Raw genomic sequence first — 20,484 nt, forward strand, 5'->3', positions numbered from 1 at the left:
GTGCATGTGCACACAGATCCTAAACCCTGTGCACACGGCGAAACACCGCACGCACAACAATTTGCACAGAAGAAATTTTTTGTGCACACAGCCTGTCAAAAATTAGAGGGAACATTGTATACAACATCTCAAAGGTGCAGTCCTTCCTTGTACTTATCACTGAAAATAGGTACCACCGTTTCATTTCTTCCTTGGATGCTGTTTTGTATACAGCCAAAAATATGGTTTTACAGCTGAGATGTTAGGAAGGTTGTTGCTTAAAAGATTTGCACAGAAAACCTCCAAGGGCAGGCTCTACAGCTGTGCTGCAGGTAATGTAAGGGTGTGATCACTGTATTTCTGCATCAGCGCAGGTATTTATTATTACTGTAGTGCCCAAAGTGTGCTAGCATTTTATGGGTATAAATGGATAAAATCAGAAAGATCTTTACACTAAAAAGCTTACAGTCTAGATGAAGAAATGACACAGCAGTGAAACACCTAACAAAAGGTAGTGGTAGGTTGAAGGTGTAGGATACAGAGGTTGCAGATAGCAGGGAGTGTGAACATGCACCAGGTTACCTAAGAAAGCTGCTAGTGATACTAGTTTATTTTTTTTATGTCTTATGGAAGGACGGCAGTTGAGTATGAGAGGAGTTACTAATGAGAAGAGTTTAGATGGGGTATTGAATTACTTATTTCCCTGTGCTTATTAGGGTGAGTAGGTGTCCCGATTTTATAGGGACAGTCCTGATGTTTGGGTCTTTTTCTTATATAGGCTCCTATTACTTCCCGCCCCCATCCCGATTTTTCACACTTGCTCTCTGGTCACCCTAGCTTATTTCCTTGCTTTGGAGTTTATGTTTATGGGCTATGCAGTCTAGTAAACTTTAACTCAAAGTGAACAAAGGAATTTCTCCATTTTTTTCCGATAAATATTTATCAACATTGATAGTTATTCAAATGGACAGAAATCAGCACTGATGTGTATTGCCGCTCTGCATCCTCCTGCATTGCTCTGATGTATCTAAGGCCCGCCACCCTCCACAACCCACTTCCTTGGCTGGTCTCCTGCGGAGGTATATTCCTACCCGTGTTCTGCCATATAGCCCCATTCTTTTCCACTGCATAGCCCAAATCCTCCCCATTCTCTAACCAAACACAGCCCTGTTTTCCCCATCAACCACACAGCCGCACTTCACAACACGTTCCCTCATCACCACTCTTTACTTCCCTACCATATTAGGCTTGTAAACATTGGTATGTGTCAATATTGTAGCAACAATTATATCTGTCAGTGTTTAAGTATCATTACTGACACATATCTACATTGCTGAATCTAAATGTTGATAACAGCTGAATGTGATAGGTGAGTAGGAGGAATGATGAGAACTTGGGATGTGGGTGTAGGATCATGTTGAGGAACAGAATTCTAGGGACAGGAAACCTGTGGCAGGAAGTGGAGACTCTTGGTGGGCACCTGCAGAAAGCAGAATTCTTGGGACATATGGGGTCATGGGAATATGTGAGTTGTATGGGGACATGGTGGGTAAGTAGGTCTGTAGCAAGGAATACAGGGAAACTTGGTCTGTGCATAAGGGAGATAGACTTGAGCTGGGGTGGGAGAGCCTAGAGCCTGCAGTGGGAGAACCAATGGTATGAAAATATGAGCTATGCTTTGTAGAGGGGGAGCTGTCCTAAGATAAACCACCTAGGAAAGTAACAGAAGTAGCTGAACAGTTTTGGTGGCTCATCTTGCTGTAATGCACTCAGCTGATGCTGAATATGGGCAGTAAGTATGTGTTTAATTCTAGAATTTCAAAAGTGGCGTGTGACCAAAATAGCATGCGAGAGAGAGAGAGTGATTGGTTAGGACTGCCATTGTTTAACCAGAAGAACTCAAAAGATGTGCAGAGTATGGGCAAACTTTTAAAAGAGCGTCCTCTACAGTGATTAGTTTTCATTATGAAATTTCCTTATGAAAAGTTATTGTGCCATACATGGAGACTGAATTCAATCATTAAATTATAAAACACAAAGATTTTACTTTTGTAAAAATCTCTGTCCAGCCTTATCTATGGAATCTCTAGCAATGCCGCCATCATTTCAGAAAGGCTTAGTTTAGTTAGTAGTTAACATGCACTGGTGAAGCTAACAGAAGTACCACTATACAGGTACATTGTACAGCTTATTCAGTTTATTCTAACAGTGAAGTACAACTGAAACAGACAGGTTTAGGACAGGATTTTCAAAGAAACCCTGGGCAAATGAATGCTTAGCTAGGATGAACTTCAGTGGGCTTTAGCTGCAACTCCCCTAAGTGCCTTTGAAAATTCCAGCCTTCTCTCTGAAATGGAACTTCCCTATAAAGAGGACGGATGGTCTAGTGGATAGGGCACTACCCTAGCATTTGGGAGATCTGACTTCAGTCTTTTGTTCTGCCACAGACTTCCTTGGTGAATTTGGGCAAGTTGCCTGGGGCCAGATATACAGGCACCTAAATACCTTTAAAAATCTGGCCTGTAGCCTCTCTGTGCCTCAGTTCCCCATCTGTAAAATGGGCATAGCAGCACGTCCCTACCTCACAAGGATGTTGTGAGAATAAATACATTAAAGATTGTGAGGCGCTCATATACTACATTGATGGGCCCAGGTAAGTACCTTTGACAGATTCATATACATGTTAAAGGCATGTTGAATATGTTAATGTGAAACATTAAATTTACTTGGCTGTCACACTGCAAACCTTACACTTAGATATGAGAACCTTATGGTTATGCTGTGCATTTAATGTTTCCAGAAAGCCTAAGGAGTATTTTAAGTTTAGGGTATATCTCCCATGCCACAGTATATTGCGCAAAAAGTAAAAATATAGAATTTGTGAGCAAAGCAAGTGGGGGTAACTTAGTCAAACTTTGAAAATGAGGCTTTCTATATTGATTAAGTCAAAATGAAGAACGAAGGGAACAGATTTATTTGAATATGACACCGATTGCATAGGGCACGGTATTTGATTTGAAATGTCTTCAGTGGAAGAACTGAAGCGGAGGCATTGGATTTGCTTATCAATGGCTATTATTTTTCAAATCACCCTCTGATCAAAGGAGCATAGCCAGTTCTTTTAGGACAATTCTGTTCTTTCCTTTTTTGTGCTAGACTTCACTGATCCATTTTTAGCTCTTATATAATGTAACTGGCAACGTTAATGAGCACTTCTTTTCAGCTAAAACAGTTTCATAAAGCAAGTCAGAGCTACAGTCAAATCCTGGATTTGTATTCTTATTTGCAATAGAATTTAGTGCCCAAGGAGGAACAAAAAAAAATGCAATCTGAGATTGTAATAAGAGAAGAACAGATTTTATAGCATCAGTGTCCTCTGGGCATGCTCAGCTCAATTCTGTCTGAAGGACAGACCAAGAATTCTAAAATTCAAAAACTGAAGCTGTTGGTTAATTTGAGACCCACAGTACAGTAGCATAGGCAACATTTTAAAAAGGGAAACATGTTAACACAGCCAGAGTCCTTTTATCGCTATTTTAAATAAGCTGATCTGTATAAAGACCATTGTAATCTCTCATACTGTTGTGGTTTAAGCAGTATCCTTATTTTAATAATGCTTTATGTGCAATTAGACCTTTGCTGTAAACACACCAGGCCTAACTGTCCACTCTGTTACAATAGTTGGTACGTGGAGTCACACCAGTGAAATACTGGTGTAATGCAGTGGAAAATCAGACACCAAGGGATCAGCTGGTGGAACCCAAGCTGCAGCCCCTTGTGGTGCAAAATGCATCCAGTGCAGGAGTGGAAACTGCTGGAAGGATTTGATGTGGCCAACATCCCTTTCCAAGTGAGAGGGGCAACCAGGGGATCTGTCAAGTCACTGTCAGAGCATATGTCTAAAATCCTCTACCAGCTATAGATGCAGAGCCAAATGCAGACGGTTGATTGTTTAGTTGTTGTTTGTTTGTGGACATGGGCATACAGTAATCTTGCAAAAGCCTGGGCATATTTTATGGCTTGCTTGGGAATGGCCACACTACTCCTACACAGCCATCCACAAAGATTACTCATGCCAGGAGCATTATTAATCTCAATGGAGGAAAGTGCACAGGAAATGTGGGCAGGGGGAGAGTTGTGCACTAAATTCATGGACTAAGCACAGTCCAGCTGCAGCCCAGAATGCCCCCCTCTGCAGCTCCAACTGTTGAGGATCTATGAAAGCATTAATTCTACAGGTACCTGGGGAGGACTCCACGGCATGTCCTTTCGTTTCCCCTCCCATGCACATATGTATGTGCAGCCCAAGGCTTGAATCTGGCACCCAATATTTTCTAAACAATCACTGTCAATGAAATGTTTTTAATGTTCAACTATATAATATCCTTTTGAAAATTTCCATTCTGTAGTGCAACACCTGTGAGGGTAATGGGGACTGGTGCCAGTCCCTAATAACACTTTGTAAAATACAAAGCATTGCAGCTTTCCTAGCTATGAGGAGAATTACTTTGCTAATTCCTTGAGATACATTCTTCCATAATCTCAAGTATGAATCTGACTTTGTGTTCTATTAGACAACCTACTAAATATCATTAAGGACAATTTATCTAAATTGCCCTTGAGTTAATGCTAGGCCTTAGGCCCTGATTTATAGTAACTGAGTCTAGGGACCCTCTATAAAAATGAAAAATAGCAGCTATTAAATTTATAAAAGGGAAACAACTTGGAAAAGGAGAAAGTATGCCAAGCTAGCCTCTCCAGAAATGGCAAAAGGGAGTCTGATTTACGGGACCATATGGTTTAGACATAGTTTGCATAATGTCCTCCAATTAAAAATAAAACCCATTGTATAAAAAACATCTGTTCTCAGATTTCAACATTTGGGGCAAAAAAAAAAAACAAAAACAACCCATCAGGGAATAATTTAAATCCTTCATTGTGTTTTTGTTTTCTGAATTCAGCTTTTACCTGTTTTGAGAAGTTAGCATGCCCCACGTCAAACTACACTACACTCTCATGGAGTATTCTTTGACGCATTGTGAGATGCTAGCATTCCTGCACAGGGATTATTTGGTTGCTTGATGTGATGCTACTGTAACCCACACACCTCCTGGGTGTGGTGTTCTGTCCCCTCTAGTGGCCCCAAGACCACTTGGAGATTAATGAGTCTGCTACAGCCTTAGCTAAGAGAAATGCGGCTTTTAGCTCATGCAGAAGAGGCTCATGCATTGAGATCCCAGGTTTGATCCCGCCCGACAACGACCAGGGTCTGTCGGCATTACAAGTGGGGACTCATCTGGGATTTCAACTGGGAAGTCCTGAAACACAGGATGTGCTTCCTCAGGTAGGGGAAATATGTAACCCACACACCTCCTGGGTGTGGTGCTCTGTCCCCTCTCTGAGACCACTTAGAGATTAATGAGTCTGCTACAGCCCTAGCAAAGAGCCACATGGCTTTTAGCTCATGCATTTAGCTCCAGAGATCCCAGGTATGATCCCATCCATTGATGACGGGGGTCTGTAGGTGTGATACTACCGGTATGATTGCAGACTGTTATGTTTACATTTACAAGACACTATCATTTTTTTGCATTAAACAAGTCAGGTATCCAGCCTTTGTTTCAACCGGATCAATTCATTTTATGAGTTCTCTGGAAGCTGGAATATCTGACCCTATTCAGGTGAACGTGGGCAGAGATTTTTGCAATGAAGCAACAATGTAGAGATAGCAACATAATTATCTAGACAAACTACGAGATTGTATTAAAGTAAACTTAATCCTGGTGATATTAATCTCTTCTGGCTTCATCTCTGTTTGAAGTAAAACCATATTTAATGTGTATACCACCAAATTTCAACTCCATAAATTGAGATGACCTCAGCTCTAACAAAATATTCCTTGGCCCACCAAATCCTGTTTACCCCTTGAGCATCGCTTGCCACCTCCTATGGAGAAACTTAATCTGAGATCTGACCTGTGCTATAGACATCAGGAAACAACTTCCAGTTCAATATCATTTAAAAGCAGAGGTGGTTAGTGTACTGTAGTTGAATCTCTAACATTTTGCTGAATGTCAAACACCTTGCACCCAGTATTGCTATGGCCAGTGCTTTCTGAAAGGAGCAGGGCACTGGAAGATGGTTCCCCTCTTTTCCAAATAGTCTGACAAGGGCAGGATTCCATGGTCAGGGGAAGGAAGAGGTGCACTTTGAAAAGGAATTCATGCTGCACATTTCATTATACACATAAGTGTATAAGCAGACACCGTACCCAGCAGACCACAGGCCTCCATTGTGGTCTGAGTTGTCTGGGATAGGAGCCAGTGTTGATCCTAGCACTATCTTGCAAGCTGTGGAGGATCCTGCCCTGCTGCATGCTTCAGGGAAGAGGCTGCCCACACAGCGCAGCAGAATGCAGGGCTCTCCTGTGTCTGTTTAACAATGAAGAAGTAGGTTATAAGAAAGGGAACGTGTCTGTTAGTTGTGTAGGAGACTAGCAGGCAGGGCCTTGGGCATTACATAACTTTGCCTTTGTCTTATTGGTTGACATTAGAGAACATCTCTTAACCTCTGTGTACCTCGATAAAATGGAACTCATAATCTCACTGATCTCACAGAAGTGTTGTGAAGCTTGGTGTATTAAAATTCAGAAAGTGCTTTAAGAGCTGAGAGCCTCAGATAACAGCCACTTATATAAGCACAAAGTATTATGTCTAGGGAGAGCCTTGTCAACCAATGAGTGTGGCATTCATTAATGTTTGTCTAAATAAAGACAGTTTCTTATCAAAACTTCTGAGAGAGTAGAACTCTCTCCAGCATATTATTGTATCGCTGATATCAGGTAGACATCTTTATGTTCTCCATCCAAGGCCCATTTGAGACTCACCTTTTCAGTTCCCTGGTTAGTTAACACTTACCACATTGTTGAGCTTTGCCTGTGGTGTTTGTACAGTGCCTTGAGCTGTTTACCAGTAAGCTTTTGGTCATAGTATACAATTAGATTTCACAGAGTTGCTGAACAATTTGTTGGGAGATGACATATGATGAATAATACTTCTGCTGAGGGAATTCTTGGCCATTTAGGTCCAGATACTCTGTTTTTCCCAATCTCTGGGGGAATTTAGAACAAACTGGGGGCTACCGGCTGTAACAGCTGAGTAGCTAAATGTGCTCCTTCCTAACCTCCTACACGCAGGCTGCTATGTTAGCTCTGTGCCCACTAAGGAGGTATAACTGGTTTCTGCTCGTTTTGTACTATTTCAGAGAGCCAAGTGTGAGCTTTGGAGCCATTGAGCACCCTCTGAGAGGTTCTGAGTGCCATAAAGGGTACGCACAATTTTCCAGGATCAAGCCCATACTGACGTTCTGACTGGATTCTAAAGCAAGTTGTTGAACAAACATAATACACATCTTGACATCTGGTCACCCTTGACCTTGAAAACATTCCAGACAACATTGCATGTGCTCTTTTGGGTAGAGTGAAGCCGTATTTTCCTGAAAAATGCCTCTGAAATTCTTCAGAGAGTGCCATTCAAGCTGTACTGCAGATGTGTGAGCATGTGCATCAATCCAAAACTCAGCACAGCCAGGATGTGGTTGTGCAGTCTGGCAATGAGATGTTTAACATGAAAGGTATATGTTATTTGAGCTCATAAAAACAGATTTCCTTTCTATTAATATATTTATACATTTCCACTTGCTATCACTGCCTTTTTCTCTTGCCATAGAATCACATGATATGTCTTGATTCCATAGGTTGCTGCATCTCGTAATGTCACTTGGCATTATCGCCTGACTCACAGTAGCATAAGCTGTGAATTTGGGCTGCAGAGCCATCACAGTGATCTCAACCAGATGTGCAACTAATGGGTTACATAGAAATAGATCGTCCCAGGGAACTGGGGTCCATTGACTGATTGTGTTAATTTTATCAAAGAGAAGAGAAAAGTCAGAGGAAAATGTCATGCCTATCTTAATGAAAATTAAAGCTGAATGTAACAGGTCCAAATCCTGAAGCCAATGAAATTTTGCCTGAAAAAGGACTTCAGCAATGAGTTAAAGACTCCCCAGATAAAGGGTCTAATTCTAATCTAAATCTGGAGTAAATCCATTCACTTCATGACTCCCGATTTAGCCCCTTTGTGCCTGAAATCACACTCTGGCCCACACTAAAACCTATTCACAGAGATGCAGCAAAATGTTAACCAGAATCTCCAGTGCTCTCAGCCAGGCATTTCAAAGCTGCACAGGCTTTAGATGGAGGAAACTGGGTACCTCAATGCCTGTAGTCTTTGGCAGAGCCAGTCACACCGGGATAAACCTAAAGCCCTTCTCTGATGCCTAATCACCATCTAAGATTTATGCTGTTTGATCTTTTTTAACCTCGCTTTTTCCAAATCTCCTATGGAAATTACACACATTTATACAGAGAACATTCCTTACCTCCTTTCCCTTCCCCCAGGCTGTACATTGAAAATTGTCAGGTGAAATCCAGCAGTGGAAAGCCTAATTTTGTAGTCCCCTTCTGGGCTGTGGTGACAGCTCTGAGATTTTTCAGTACAGACCAAATCAACCTTTAAGAATCTAATTCATTTTTCTGTTTATCTCCTGATATAAATGCAAACCCCATTCTTTTTCTCTCTGCCTCTTTCACCCTCTTAGAATAGTCTGTTTAGGGTAACTAAATGGTTCTATCCAAAACTGGCTGTCATCCAAAACCAGATGGGCAGAAATCCTAATAGCAACAGAAAGCTAGCAATTTATATGAGTGCACAATACAGAAATACTTTGTTTAAACCAGCACAGGGCTGTATCTTATTGAATATATGTAAACAGCAAGCTACTGTGAGTTTTTGTAATAATGTTTACATATTTTAGAACAGTTAAATAGCCTGAGCTGTTCTCAGTGACTCTAACAAATTCATCTTCCACCATTTGCTGTTTGTGTGAAAATCAGATATGTTTATTTAAGATTTGTACTGAAGGGGTAAATAGCTCTTCATTTAATTGAAATGTATTCTGCATGCTACCTCGATTCTGAGGTGCTATGTATTGTTTTTTACTTCTGGACATCTCTGTTTTTGCAATATTAAAACTGAAATCCAAACAGATATGTATAAGTAGGGGCATAGCGAGCAGATCGAGGGACGTGATCGTTCCCCTCTATTCGACATTGGTGAGGCCTCATCTGGAGTACTGTGTCCAGTTTTGGGCCCCACACTTCAAGAAGGATGTGGATAAATTGGAGAGAGTCCAGCGAAGGGCAACAAAAATGATTAGGGGACTGGAACACATGAGTTATGAGGAGAGGCTGAGGGAGCTGGGATTGTTTAGCCTGCAGAAGAGAAGAATGAGGGGGGATTTGATAGCTGCTTTCAACTACCTGAAAGGGGGTTCCAAAGAGGATGGCTCTAGACTGTTCTCAATGGTAGCAGATGACAGAACGAGGAGTAATGGTCTCAAGTTGCAGTGGGGGAGGTTTAGATTGGATATTAGGAAAAACTTTTTCACTAAGAGGGTGGTGAAACACTGGAATGCGTTACCTAGGGAGGTGGTAGAATCTCCTTCCTTAGAGGTTTTTAAGGTCAGGCTTGACAAAGCCCTGGCTGGGATGATTTAACTGGGAATTGGCCCTGCTTTGAGCAGGGGGTTGGACTAGATGACCTTCTGGGGTCCCTTCCAACCCTGATATTCTATGATTCTATGAAAGAGAAATAAGTTAAGTGTGAAAAAGATGTAACACAAGCACAGGAGTTCTGTTAACAATGAAGTCCATGCAAATATACATAGAGCATTAATTAGAGATGGGCCAGAAGTAGAACCTTTTATCCAGACCCTCCCCCAAACAGATTAATATTGCAAAAGAAAAAGCCTTGGACGTTGCCTGCCAATGAACCTTCTAATATTGGCTAGCTATATACAGGGCAATAGCCTAAATGGACAACAGCTTAAATGGACAATTGGCATCGCAGTTCAGTTTTAGACCTTGGCAAAAGCATGTCAGGCAAGCAACCTCAGTTGACAGTGTTTGGAGTCCAGTGTGAAATTCACAAGGAATTATTTGAAAAGTAGTGAGTGTTAGGCACAGTGCATAGAATCTCCTCCCAGCTCCCTACCTTCCATCCACTATTCAGTTTAGAGATGGACCTCCGTTGCAAAACTTGGATGAAGATTTGAACATTCCCAAAACACAGGGAATTCAGACATAGGTCTTGGAATCAGTCCCGCCTGTAATTTGGTTATTTACCTCTTCACACTGGCAGTGAGATTGTCTGACCTGTAATTAACCCCATAACCCTCAGATACAGGAAGTGCTCTGGGTGTTTAGTCCATGTCCACAGGTAGTTGAACAGAGTACATTGTTCTTCAGAGTGTTACAGGTTTGTCAGGATAGTATTTATTTGTTTACCTAGCAACCATCAACAGATTATTATAAGCGACTTCCCAGTTCTCAAACTGAGCTTGGTTTGATCTTTCAGAAGCACGGTGTGTAAGACCCACTGCAGCATGTGGGATGAACAATTGAGGCTTTGGAGGATTTCCCCTAAACTTGTAAAAAGGTGGCATTCCTGCCCTGTGATGAACAAAACTACACTCTCATAGAGTATTGTTAGGCACCCCGGGTGAGGTTTGGTATATTAATAAAAGATAATACAAATTCTAGGTAAACCTTCACTTAGTGCTTAGCTCCCCACAGTTTATTTTACCGGAGACTAACTTGTCCCCATTTTAGAAGTACTTAGGGTTCCTTCCCTGGGGACACATCTGGCCCAAACCCCAGCTCTCTCTGCCAGAGGACTATTCCCATCTCTCTTTAATATTTGAGTGATAAAGTCATAAGGCACTAGCAAATGTACTGTAGTGAATAGTTCTGCACTGGCAGGGGGATGGACTGGATGTGACCTGGGCAGTCTTTACAATATTAATATTTATGATAAGTAGACTTTGGGGCTCAGTCTGTGATCCCCTTCACTTTCTCTCATGGCCACTCTGCTGCTTGAGCCCAAACAGATGTGCTGATGCCCATGTTCATATATCAGACTATGATTCAGAAAAGACCGTAATACATTAATTCCACATTAAACATTACCATACGGCTCACAAAGTTTTTCTGGCTCCTGTGCTTGGAGCAGCTTGAATTGCCTGATGGCAGGATGTCTTCATGACTGGGATCATTTTTAAGGCTTGTGTTTCATCATCCCAAGGCTGGTGGGCAATTGACAGGGTCCTCCCACATGAAAGCTCCAGTGGGAGCCTGACGTTGTTGTGTAGTTGGGTCAGCAGAGTCAACATAAAGTAAACGGCTCACATCAGTGCTCATAATTTTGTGAGCTTTTCCCCCATGTGTGCATCCTATAGTAGCAATGAATGACTCAGTCACTGCAGATTGTGCTGGCATAGGATGGGGTTCTCTTCTAGCTCCAGCATTCCTCTGAAATTTATTTCCATTGCATAACTGGGATGTGTGGAAGGTCTAGATAGGTGTTCTGTCTGATGCACCTGGTATACTAGGCATAGGGAAAGTGTGTAAAATAACTATAACAGGGATAATCCTGAACTGGCTTGGATAGTTAGTAAAAGGCAGAATAGAGATGACCATGCATCCAAACTGATAGTTCAGACCAGGACCTGAACCCTGCAGTTGTGCCCATCTCTAATTAGTTGCCATGTGTAGCTAGCAACGTGTTCAATGTCTATGGGTCATATTGTGGTTTTTAAGCTGTAGCCTAGGCTTCATGGGATGTGGAGGGACTCAGCCAGAAGTTCTGCAGTGGCTGCTCTGTCAACTTTTCACTCAGGTGTGGTGGATACATTTCTCTGTGCTTGCTCAGCTCTGCCATCTCTCTGCCACTCCCCTTTGGATGGCTAGCTCCACTGGGGCACTAACAGGGAGCAGTGGCTGACCTACGGAATGTGCCTGGCTCTCTGCAGCCCACATAGCAAATGGCACATATTCTTTCTATGTTTCTGCTCACTGCCTCATTGAATGGAGTTGGTCACTCCAAGGGACTATTTCTGAGAGCTAATCAGATGGAACTATGTGACTCCTTACAGACACATCTCAGCCTGTAACAGTGTACTGAACTCATCAGTTATATTCCGTGGCTCAGGCACAAAAAAAGCACAGAAGATGTCTTCATAGCCACTGGCTATTGCTACACAGGAGACCAAGGCACAACTAGTCCAGGGTAGGGGTTTTTGAGTCCAGAATTCCTGGTTGTACAGGTTTCACCTGGGTCAGAATTGCCAGAGTCCCACACTAGCTGCTTTCAGGTCATGATGGCTGAACTGTTTTTGGGCCCCTTTGTTAAGTGCTAATAGTTTATTATCTGTATTTGCTATTCTCTTTTCTTACTGATTCTAATATTAATTGGGTATGCCTATGCCTGGGGGTTTCTCTGTGCCTGGGGAGTACTGGGTTTGTCTTTGTGTCTGATCTTATTGTTCTGCTTTATTGTCTATTCAAGGTTGGATCTTTATTTTTATATTCATGTTTTGTACTGTTCCTATTGCACAATGCTTAGATGCTAACTAACACTCGGCTATTGATTTATTAAATGAATAAAGTGTAACGGGGGGTTATTTCTAAAATAATGAGGGAACACCTCATGGAGAACCGTATTAAACTATTTTCATATGAAATACAGGCTCTGAGGCATTATGTATTTTCTTTTTCTCTCTTTCATATCAAATGTAATTGTGGTATGCATGTATTTTATTTTGCATAACTGATTGTAGATATAACATCATTTTATGGCTGAAATAATTATTCTCTTTTTTAAAAATGTATTAAACAAGTAATAGACTAAGGGAGCACTTCATAGGTGAAAGGATGTCTACCATCAACGGGCTGATCCATCTGCATTTCACTTATATGCTTTACAGATATTTTTCCAAAACTTGCCATTACTGCCAGGTAGTCAAAGCTCAGATACATACCAGGTGAAACTACTTGCTAACTCCTTTTGTGGATGTAACTGAGAGGATCCTGAAATGATCTGCTGTCACAACTAGAGTAAGATAACCAGAGATCATTTTCCCTCTCCACAACTCTAGCTGAACCTCAGATGTTCGTTCTCAGGCCTTGTCATCCCTCAGACACATAGCAACACCTGAAGCGGATGTGAGGGAACAGTCTAGATAGATATGCCCCTATCCCTTTGATGAAACTGAACTCTCCTATTACTTCTCTGCGAGTACAGTTTCAGACCCTTTCTGCCCTTAGTTATACCAGAATAAATCCAGCTTTATTAGCTTTATTAACTACAGTGGAATTGTTCCAAATCCCAGTATAACTTGGCAGAATTTGGCCCATTGCCTTGAGTGACTATTTTTAACAAGTAAGAGGAAAACAATAAGGCTGTAGAAGTCACTAGTTAATGACAATATCTGAGGTTCACCAAGTGAAGGTACTTCCTATGTGGAGGTGTTTAGAAGTGCTGTCCTGGTTGAAGGACCCTTTATCACAGACCACTAGGAATTTAACAAGATATTGACCAAGCCACATCATAATTCCATTTTTAGGGTAGCCATTCCTGTGTCTTTTGCACGAGGTGCAGTGTCACAAATAATTGATATGGACATGTCAGATATTCAGTGCAGGGCTTCATAGATTGATGTTCACTGTAACATGCTTTACTGTGTTCTGACTTTCTGAAGCAGTGGCTTCCCAAGGCGACTCACTCTTTTCCTAGGCGATATTAGGGTTATTTCTCCTCTTCGGTTTAAACAGTGAAAATGGACATACTTTCCAAAAATCAAATTGGCCACCTGAAGAAAGCCTTTACCTAGTTTGTAACACCTGCCACCCTCATTACTGGAAATGATCAGTCTCTGGCTGTCATTTAAGGAGTATCCAGGGGAACATGCAGCCATTTATTTTCTTGGCTTTAAGCCCAGCTCATTTGAGACAGTGGTTTGTTAATATGCTGTTCAGTACATCCCACCCAGCCTCCCCCATATTTAGATAAAACGGCCATTCAGTCCCTTATTAGCTTGGTGTATGATGGCAAACATAGACATCTAGTGGCACTTTAGTGCAATGCACATAGCTTTTAAAACTGGTTTGTGTTTGTGTGTGTGTGAGAGAGAAAAACTGATCTTTATTTTCCAGAAATATACAAACTTATTCTCTCAGTTCTCAAACTTCTTCTACTCTGATGTACAGGACATTGTTACATCTTATCAAAACTTCACCAAGGTGTCCTGACAATGCACCATCTATGTATTCTTCTGTATGTTCAAGCTGCATGTTCATGTAGCTGTCGACAGACACCAGGTAGCCCTTGTACTCCATCCCCCACTTCAGCTTCACCATTACTGGCTTCCCCATCAGCCCATTCAGGAAGGGCTTGGAGTTCAGGGGCAAGCTCATGGTAACGTGACCTGGCACAAGGCAGCAGTAAAAACAAAAATTACTTGCAGGGCCACACGTGCGCCTGTGGAAGGCAAATAGAAATGCCCCAGGCTGCTCCTTCGGGTGTTTATTTTTCCCTTAAAAAGGAGGAGAGGTCTGATTTTCTTCCAAGAGAAGCAGTGGAGGCCTCATAACTTCAAAATAGAGAACATACTGTATGGAACAACCCTCTTTTGGTGAAATGAGGGCAGGTTTCTTTTCTTGTATATTCTGTATTCATTCCCTCATTGAAACCCCTACTGATCTCATGTGGAGAGGGTGCAGAACATGAATGTAACCCAGTCTGTGGACAGGAGAGTTGGAGCTTACTCTGAGATTGATCAGAATGCTGGGGAATCCTGAACCCCAATCATTACTCTCCTACAAAAAGACGCAAGAAAAACAAGTGTTGGAAAGAATCTCCCAAAGCTGGAAAACGTCAGCAAATGTAGGGGTTAACAGATGGGTGGTTTTGAATTTATTACTTAAGGCTGGCAATAGAAATAAAGGAAATCAGAGGCACGGCTAGTTGAACTTTGACAAAGGAAATGACTAACACAGCTGCTAAGGAATTGCAACAGAAATCCTATCAGCCAAAGATCTAGGATTGCCAATACAAATACAGTATACCAGCCAATTGAATTCAGTGCACTTTAACCTGTTGATATTTTTCTTTCTACCTGGGCAGTTGTCTGGAGGGTGTGAACTAACCGTGGTGCTACAAGACTTCACAGCTGGCCACAGCAGTGAGCTGAGCATCCAGGTGGGACAGACAGTGGAGTTACTGGAGAGGCCCAGTGAAAGGCCTGGCTGGTGTTTGGTACGGACAACTGAGCGGAGCCCCCCTCAGGAAGGCCTAGTCCCCAGCAGCACTCTCTGCATCTCCCATTCTCGGAGCAGTGTGGAGATGGACTGCTTCTTCCCTTCAGGAAAAGGTAGGCAGAAATCTATCAGAGTTCCCTCAGCAAAGACTATCTCAGGTTTCCCCTTTTGAAATACACAACTGTTTTTCTAGCACCGCCCACTTCCCAAGGAACAGATGTAGATAAGTTACATTTTAGTCATTAATATGTTCTGCTAATACCTTCTTGTAAATCAATACAGTTCTAGGAAATCTCCATGAGAGTGTCTCTTTATTACCAGCATGGAGATTGTTATTATCCTGAGACACTGGAGTCACAGATCATAGTATAATCATAGCCTTTAATATACATGTAGGAGAAAATGTCTTTTGAATGTCTTATGGGACCACCTGCAACTCCTAATGGTCTAGGAGAAGTGAAAGTTAAACTGTGTGTATTTTCAGCATCCCCGTATTATATATCTGATGCTTTATGGATGCTGCAGTGTACATTAATGCCAGTTCTTTTGGTTATCTTCCTACACACTTGTCCCTTTGTTAATCCCTGCACACAAACTTTCTTTTCACTGGTACAAGAGTCCATAATTGCAGGTGAGCCCTGGTGATGCCAAGTTTTCCTCTAGGAATATCTGATTGTCTCCATTTTAACTTATTCATCAGCTGAGTAGATTTGCAACTAACAGTGACAAAGGCATAATGTTGAGTAAAATACAGTTTCTTGAGTAAGGGATACAGGAATTGCCATGTTAGACTAGACTTTTGAAGATCAGCTAGTCTTGCTTCTGGAAGTGACATGTACTTGTATCTTAAGAGGAAGGTGAAATGACCTGTGTACTGTGGTACATCATGGTGAGAGAGATTCCTCCACAACTACTTATGCACGGAAACAAGAGGACTGATGCTCTCCTTCCAGATTTTACACTTCGCTGATGTTACTACAAAATGAAAATCCTTTTCATATAAATGCCTACAGTTAAAAAGTGAAATAATATTATTAATGTAGTCAAAAGTATGATTAATTTAGCAAGCATGATTGAAAAAAAAATTCTAACCTAGACAAAGGATATATACTGTTCTAAAAAAAATTCATTGGGGGATAGATGGAGCAGTGCTTTCTATATACTGCTTACTAAAGCCATCCTTCAGTCACCTGGTAGAATAGCTCCAAGCTGTCAATGGTCAATACATGAAGTGCCTAAAAGTCACAATTCTTCAACAAAAAAACTCTCCGAGAGACTGCTGAATTGGAATTAATTTGCGAACTGGACACCATTAAATTAGGCTTGAATAAAGACTGGGAGTGGATGTGTCATTACACTAAGTAAAACTATTTCCCCCACACCCCACTGTTCGTCACACGTTCTTGTCAACTCCTGAAATGGCCCACCTGGATTATCACTAAAAAAGGTATTTTTTCTCTCCTGCTGGTAATAGCTCACCTTACCTGATCACTCTTGTTACAGTGTGTATGGTAACACCCATTGTTTCATGTTCTCTGTGTATATAAAATCTCCCCACTGTATTTTCCACTGCATGCATCCGATGAAGTGAGCTGTAGCTTATGAAAGCTTATGCTCAAATATATTTGTTAGTCTCTAAGGTGCCACAAGTTCTCCTTTTCTTTTTGCGGACACAGACTAACACGGCTGCTACGCTGAAACCTTCAAAAAAAGCTACTCTGACTAGCTGCACAACAACACATATGCTGGAAGCTTGATCATACCCGCAAACTAGCAGACCACAACCTATTGGGTCTATAGTGCATGGCATCCTCATTGTTCAGGTCCCCTTTCAGTGTACTATTGAGCGCTAGGTGAGAATTCTGCCAAGCAAGTGCTCTAAGGAGTGTAGGGAGAAGAGGCTCCTTATATAGTATTCCTGACCCCCAAGATACCAACCTGGCCTCGTCTTTCTGTTTGTGAATTTTCCCATTACAGCATAGGAAGCAGAGTTAAATTTATTCTCATGAAACAAAATAAGCTTGGAAGTTTTTATAAAAAGCATGCATTAAAATGAGCTATATTCTGTCCTTGTTCCTTTCAAGAAACCTCCATCACCACAGGTGGGGGCTTGGCACAAAGATGAAAGAAAATAGAAAAATGAGTAGGGCAAACTCCGATGTATGTATAGTACTAAAGATTTTGAGCATGGTTTTAATTAGAGATGGGCCTGAACTAAAACACCAGATCAGATAACCACAGAACTAAGGGGCAAGGTAATTCACGCTCAGATTTGATATTCCCCAGTGGCCTCTCTGTTATGGTCCTTTCCCATGCCCTATATTGCATCGGGAGAGGAGAAAAACATCCTGCTGCCACCGCTGCTGGTTGTAGGTGAGCCTAGAGCCCAAGAATCCTCAAACCTGATCTGAGTTTCACCTGTTTTTTGCTCAGTTCTACTGCGGCTTTTCCTGTCTATCACATCACTGGAGTCATGATGCACTGTGACAACTTTTGTTTATGCTGCAGCAGGTGCTTGTCCTCCGTTCATTCACTAGAGGGTGCTGCTGAATTGTATTGTTACAAATGTGGTTAGTCTAGTGTGCATTTGGGAACTTTAATAATGGTAAAGTGTGGGAGGAGAAACATGTAATTAAATATCACTCAAGCCTCTGTACTAATAGCTGCACCCTGAAGTGATTACATGATGCAAGAGTATTGTGTTGGGTAGGAATATTGTGACAAGGTACTCATGCTCTGGTATTTCACAGAGGTGAGCTGAAACTGGAAACTCCAGTCATAACCCATTCAGATTCCTGGCACACTAGGCTTTAAAATCCTAGATCAGAACCTGCCCCTATAGTTTTTGTTCTAAGTTATATCTGAGACCACAAAAACCACCGTTTTCCATTACTGGTAGAGATACCACCAAAATTGCATGAAATATGTTGCTCTCATGAGATTTCTGCAATTTTGGGTCAAAATCTCAAGAGACAACTTTGCAGGATTTCAGTGCTGTTGAATCTGAACTCAACAGTAGCTGTAGTTTTCTCTGAGTGGGTCAAAGAAGGGTATCAGTTTTTCATAAAAAAAAATCTGTCCCCTTTTTCATTAAAAATGTCTAAACTTGAATTTTTTGAGCAGCTTAGGTTTTTGTATGGTGCCTGTCACTGCAGCAGCTGTTTTCAGACCAAAACCCAATCCCTTGCTTAAACTTAAAAATAAACCAAGAGCAACTTATTAGCCTCGCTCTAATTTCTCAGTATTGCTTCATCAGCTCAGTGGTTCTCCAGCATTTTTGTTCCATGGGCCAATTCACAATTTTATATGGAAAAATATAGCAAGCAGACTTCACCCATCTGTTTCAAATATGAAATTCTGCACAACTATACAAAAGCAGCAGTGGGTTAAGCAGCCTTGGAGATAACAACATTATTTATAATTGTCTTTATAAGCAATATAATTTCAAGAACGGAAAGTCTCTTCACTTAAAACCTAGTGTCTCTATCAGTAAATTGAGACATAATTTAGCAGATTTCTGTCAAAATATTAAAAAATAACTGCATCTGCTTAGTGAGAAATGGCAAATAATTGTATAATCTTTATATCTTATACTGTTTTTATATAAATCACCTTACACTGTTTATATAAATATGTGGGGTCTTAAAATGGAGTTTATATTGGCCATAAACCCTAAAAACGTGTATGATTTATGGGTTTGCTCCAACATTTTATCTAGCATCAGTGCAAGCTGTCACCTAAAAAATATCAATCAATGTTTGTAATATTTAACAATATAAAATTCCTGTTTAACAGCCAGTGAAGACGTAAAGGCAGAACTGACAAGTGCAGATGCATTCAGACACTTTCTGCTGCTGTAGATTGACTGATTCCGAATGTGTTATGAAGGTTCTTTACTGTTTCTTTTAAAATAATAAAAAAGTAACATAAAAAGATTCGAAAAATTATGAAGAGCCCCAAATAGAATAGAATAAAAACCTGTAAGAATCCCCACTGGTTTTGCCTGATGTCTACTGTTGATGGACAATAGAACTAGAACTTTAAAATGCTTGTCTCATAGCCTTCCCTTGCCTTTGCTGCTGCTCACTCCTGTGAGAATACACGGTGGTTTTCTCTGTGACTAGATTACAGGTCAGGGTAACAGTGCAGGCCTGAATGTTCTTTATTTCTAACAGTCCAACAGCATTTGAAATTACACGTTTGTAAACAGGCACGTGGTTTTCTAAACTTTCCCATTCCCAAGTAATTTATGGCTGGTTGAGTAAAAAACTGTCCTGCAGTTCTGGTACTGTACTTAGGAATTCATGATTTTTTTTTTCCCAACTAGCATTCCAAGGGAGAGACAAAGAAGAGTTATGATCTACTAAGACTGAAATACTGTCTGAACTGTCCCACATGGCACATCACAGAAAACAGTGACTTTTATTCCTGTCTGTTTTGCTGTACAATTGTGCTCTAAGAGACAGTGAATCTCAGATTAGGGGAATGAAATCTATATGAATGGAAAGAAACCTAATAACCTAGCAAATGTACATTAAATAAATTGAGACAAGTTTACCCTTGGTGTCACTCCGTTAATCTCATCTAAGGCTGTGAATCAACTAGCCTGCTCAAGCTAGCTTGAATCCAGCTAGTACAAATAATAATAGCAGTAAAGACTGCACAGTCTGGGCTTCAGCACAATGGTACGGACCCTAGGTGTGTACTCTGCTCGCTATCTGTTCTGAAGCCTGTGCTAGCTGGATTCCTGCTAGCTCAGGTAAGATAATCCATGCACAGCTTTTGCTGTGTGGTGATTCTGAGGATGAATGTGGCCCTTAGAAGAAATACAATTACAAGTTATCTTGAATTTTAGAATTTATCATATTGCTCTATCATTTCAATGTAACATCAAAATGATAGTTTACCTTAAAATTCTAGAGTAGCAAATTAAGGTTCTCACAATACATGCTGAACACCCACACTGAACAGAAAGGAATTTATTAAAAACAACTCTAAAGTATTATGCAGCAGTTGTTTTGTACCAATAATGGAAACTGGAGCAGTTGTTTGAGGGCATATTATATGTATCCATAAAACTTCAAAAACAGGTAATGGGACTTGTGCTTGCATATCCACATGGTGCAATTGGGCCAATTGGATATTCAAGTTATATTTAACAGCATAGCTACTAACAAAAAACATTCCATGTATCTAACATGGGTAAATTAATCTGACTGAGATTCTTTTGCATTTCTTGACTCTGGGCCTGATTCTCATTTTAAAAGGTAACAGGGCAAGGTGCCACC

General features: G+C 41.0%; 1 protein-coding gene and 1 pseudogene across 2 annotated transcripts in view; one reads left to right on the plus strand and one right to left on the minus strand.

Annotated features, from left to right (window-relative positions):
• KALRN (kalirin RhoGEF kinase) overlaps positions 1 to 20,484 on the plus strand; it is a 637,223-nt gene that overhangs the window by 609,748 nt on the left and 6,991 nt on the right. Inside the window, exons 34-35 of one of the 2 annotated variants that reach the window (XM_073305146.2) lie at positions 15,063 to 15,309; positions 19,524 to 19,689. In XM_073305146.2, coding sequence (XP_073161247.1) covers positions 15,063 to 15,309; positions 19,524 to 19,555 — 279 coding nt within the window. In that variant the 3' untranslated portion in view covers positions 19,556 to 19,689. Of the gene's footprint in view, positions 1 to 15,062; positions 15,310 to 19,523; positions 19,690 to 20,484 lie in introns of those variants that run through there. The other variant, XM_073305148.2, reaches the window with a different exon arrangement.
• On the minus strand, positions 14,120 to 14,353 carry LOC140895454 (small nuclear ribonucleoprotein F pseudogene; annotated as a pseudogene).

This window comes from Lepidochelys kempii, chromosome 11 (genome assembly GCF_965140285.1).
Source record: "Lepidochelys kempii isolate rLepKem1 chromosome 11, rLepKem1.hap1, whole genome shotgun sequence".
Classification (NCBI taxonomy): Eukaryota; Metazoa; Chordata; order Testudines; family Cheloniidae; genus Lepidochelys; species Lepidochelys kempii.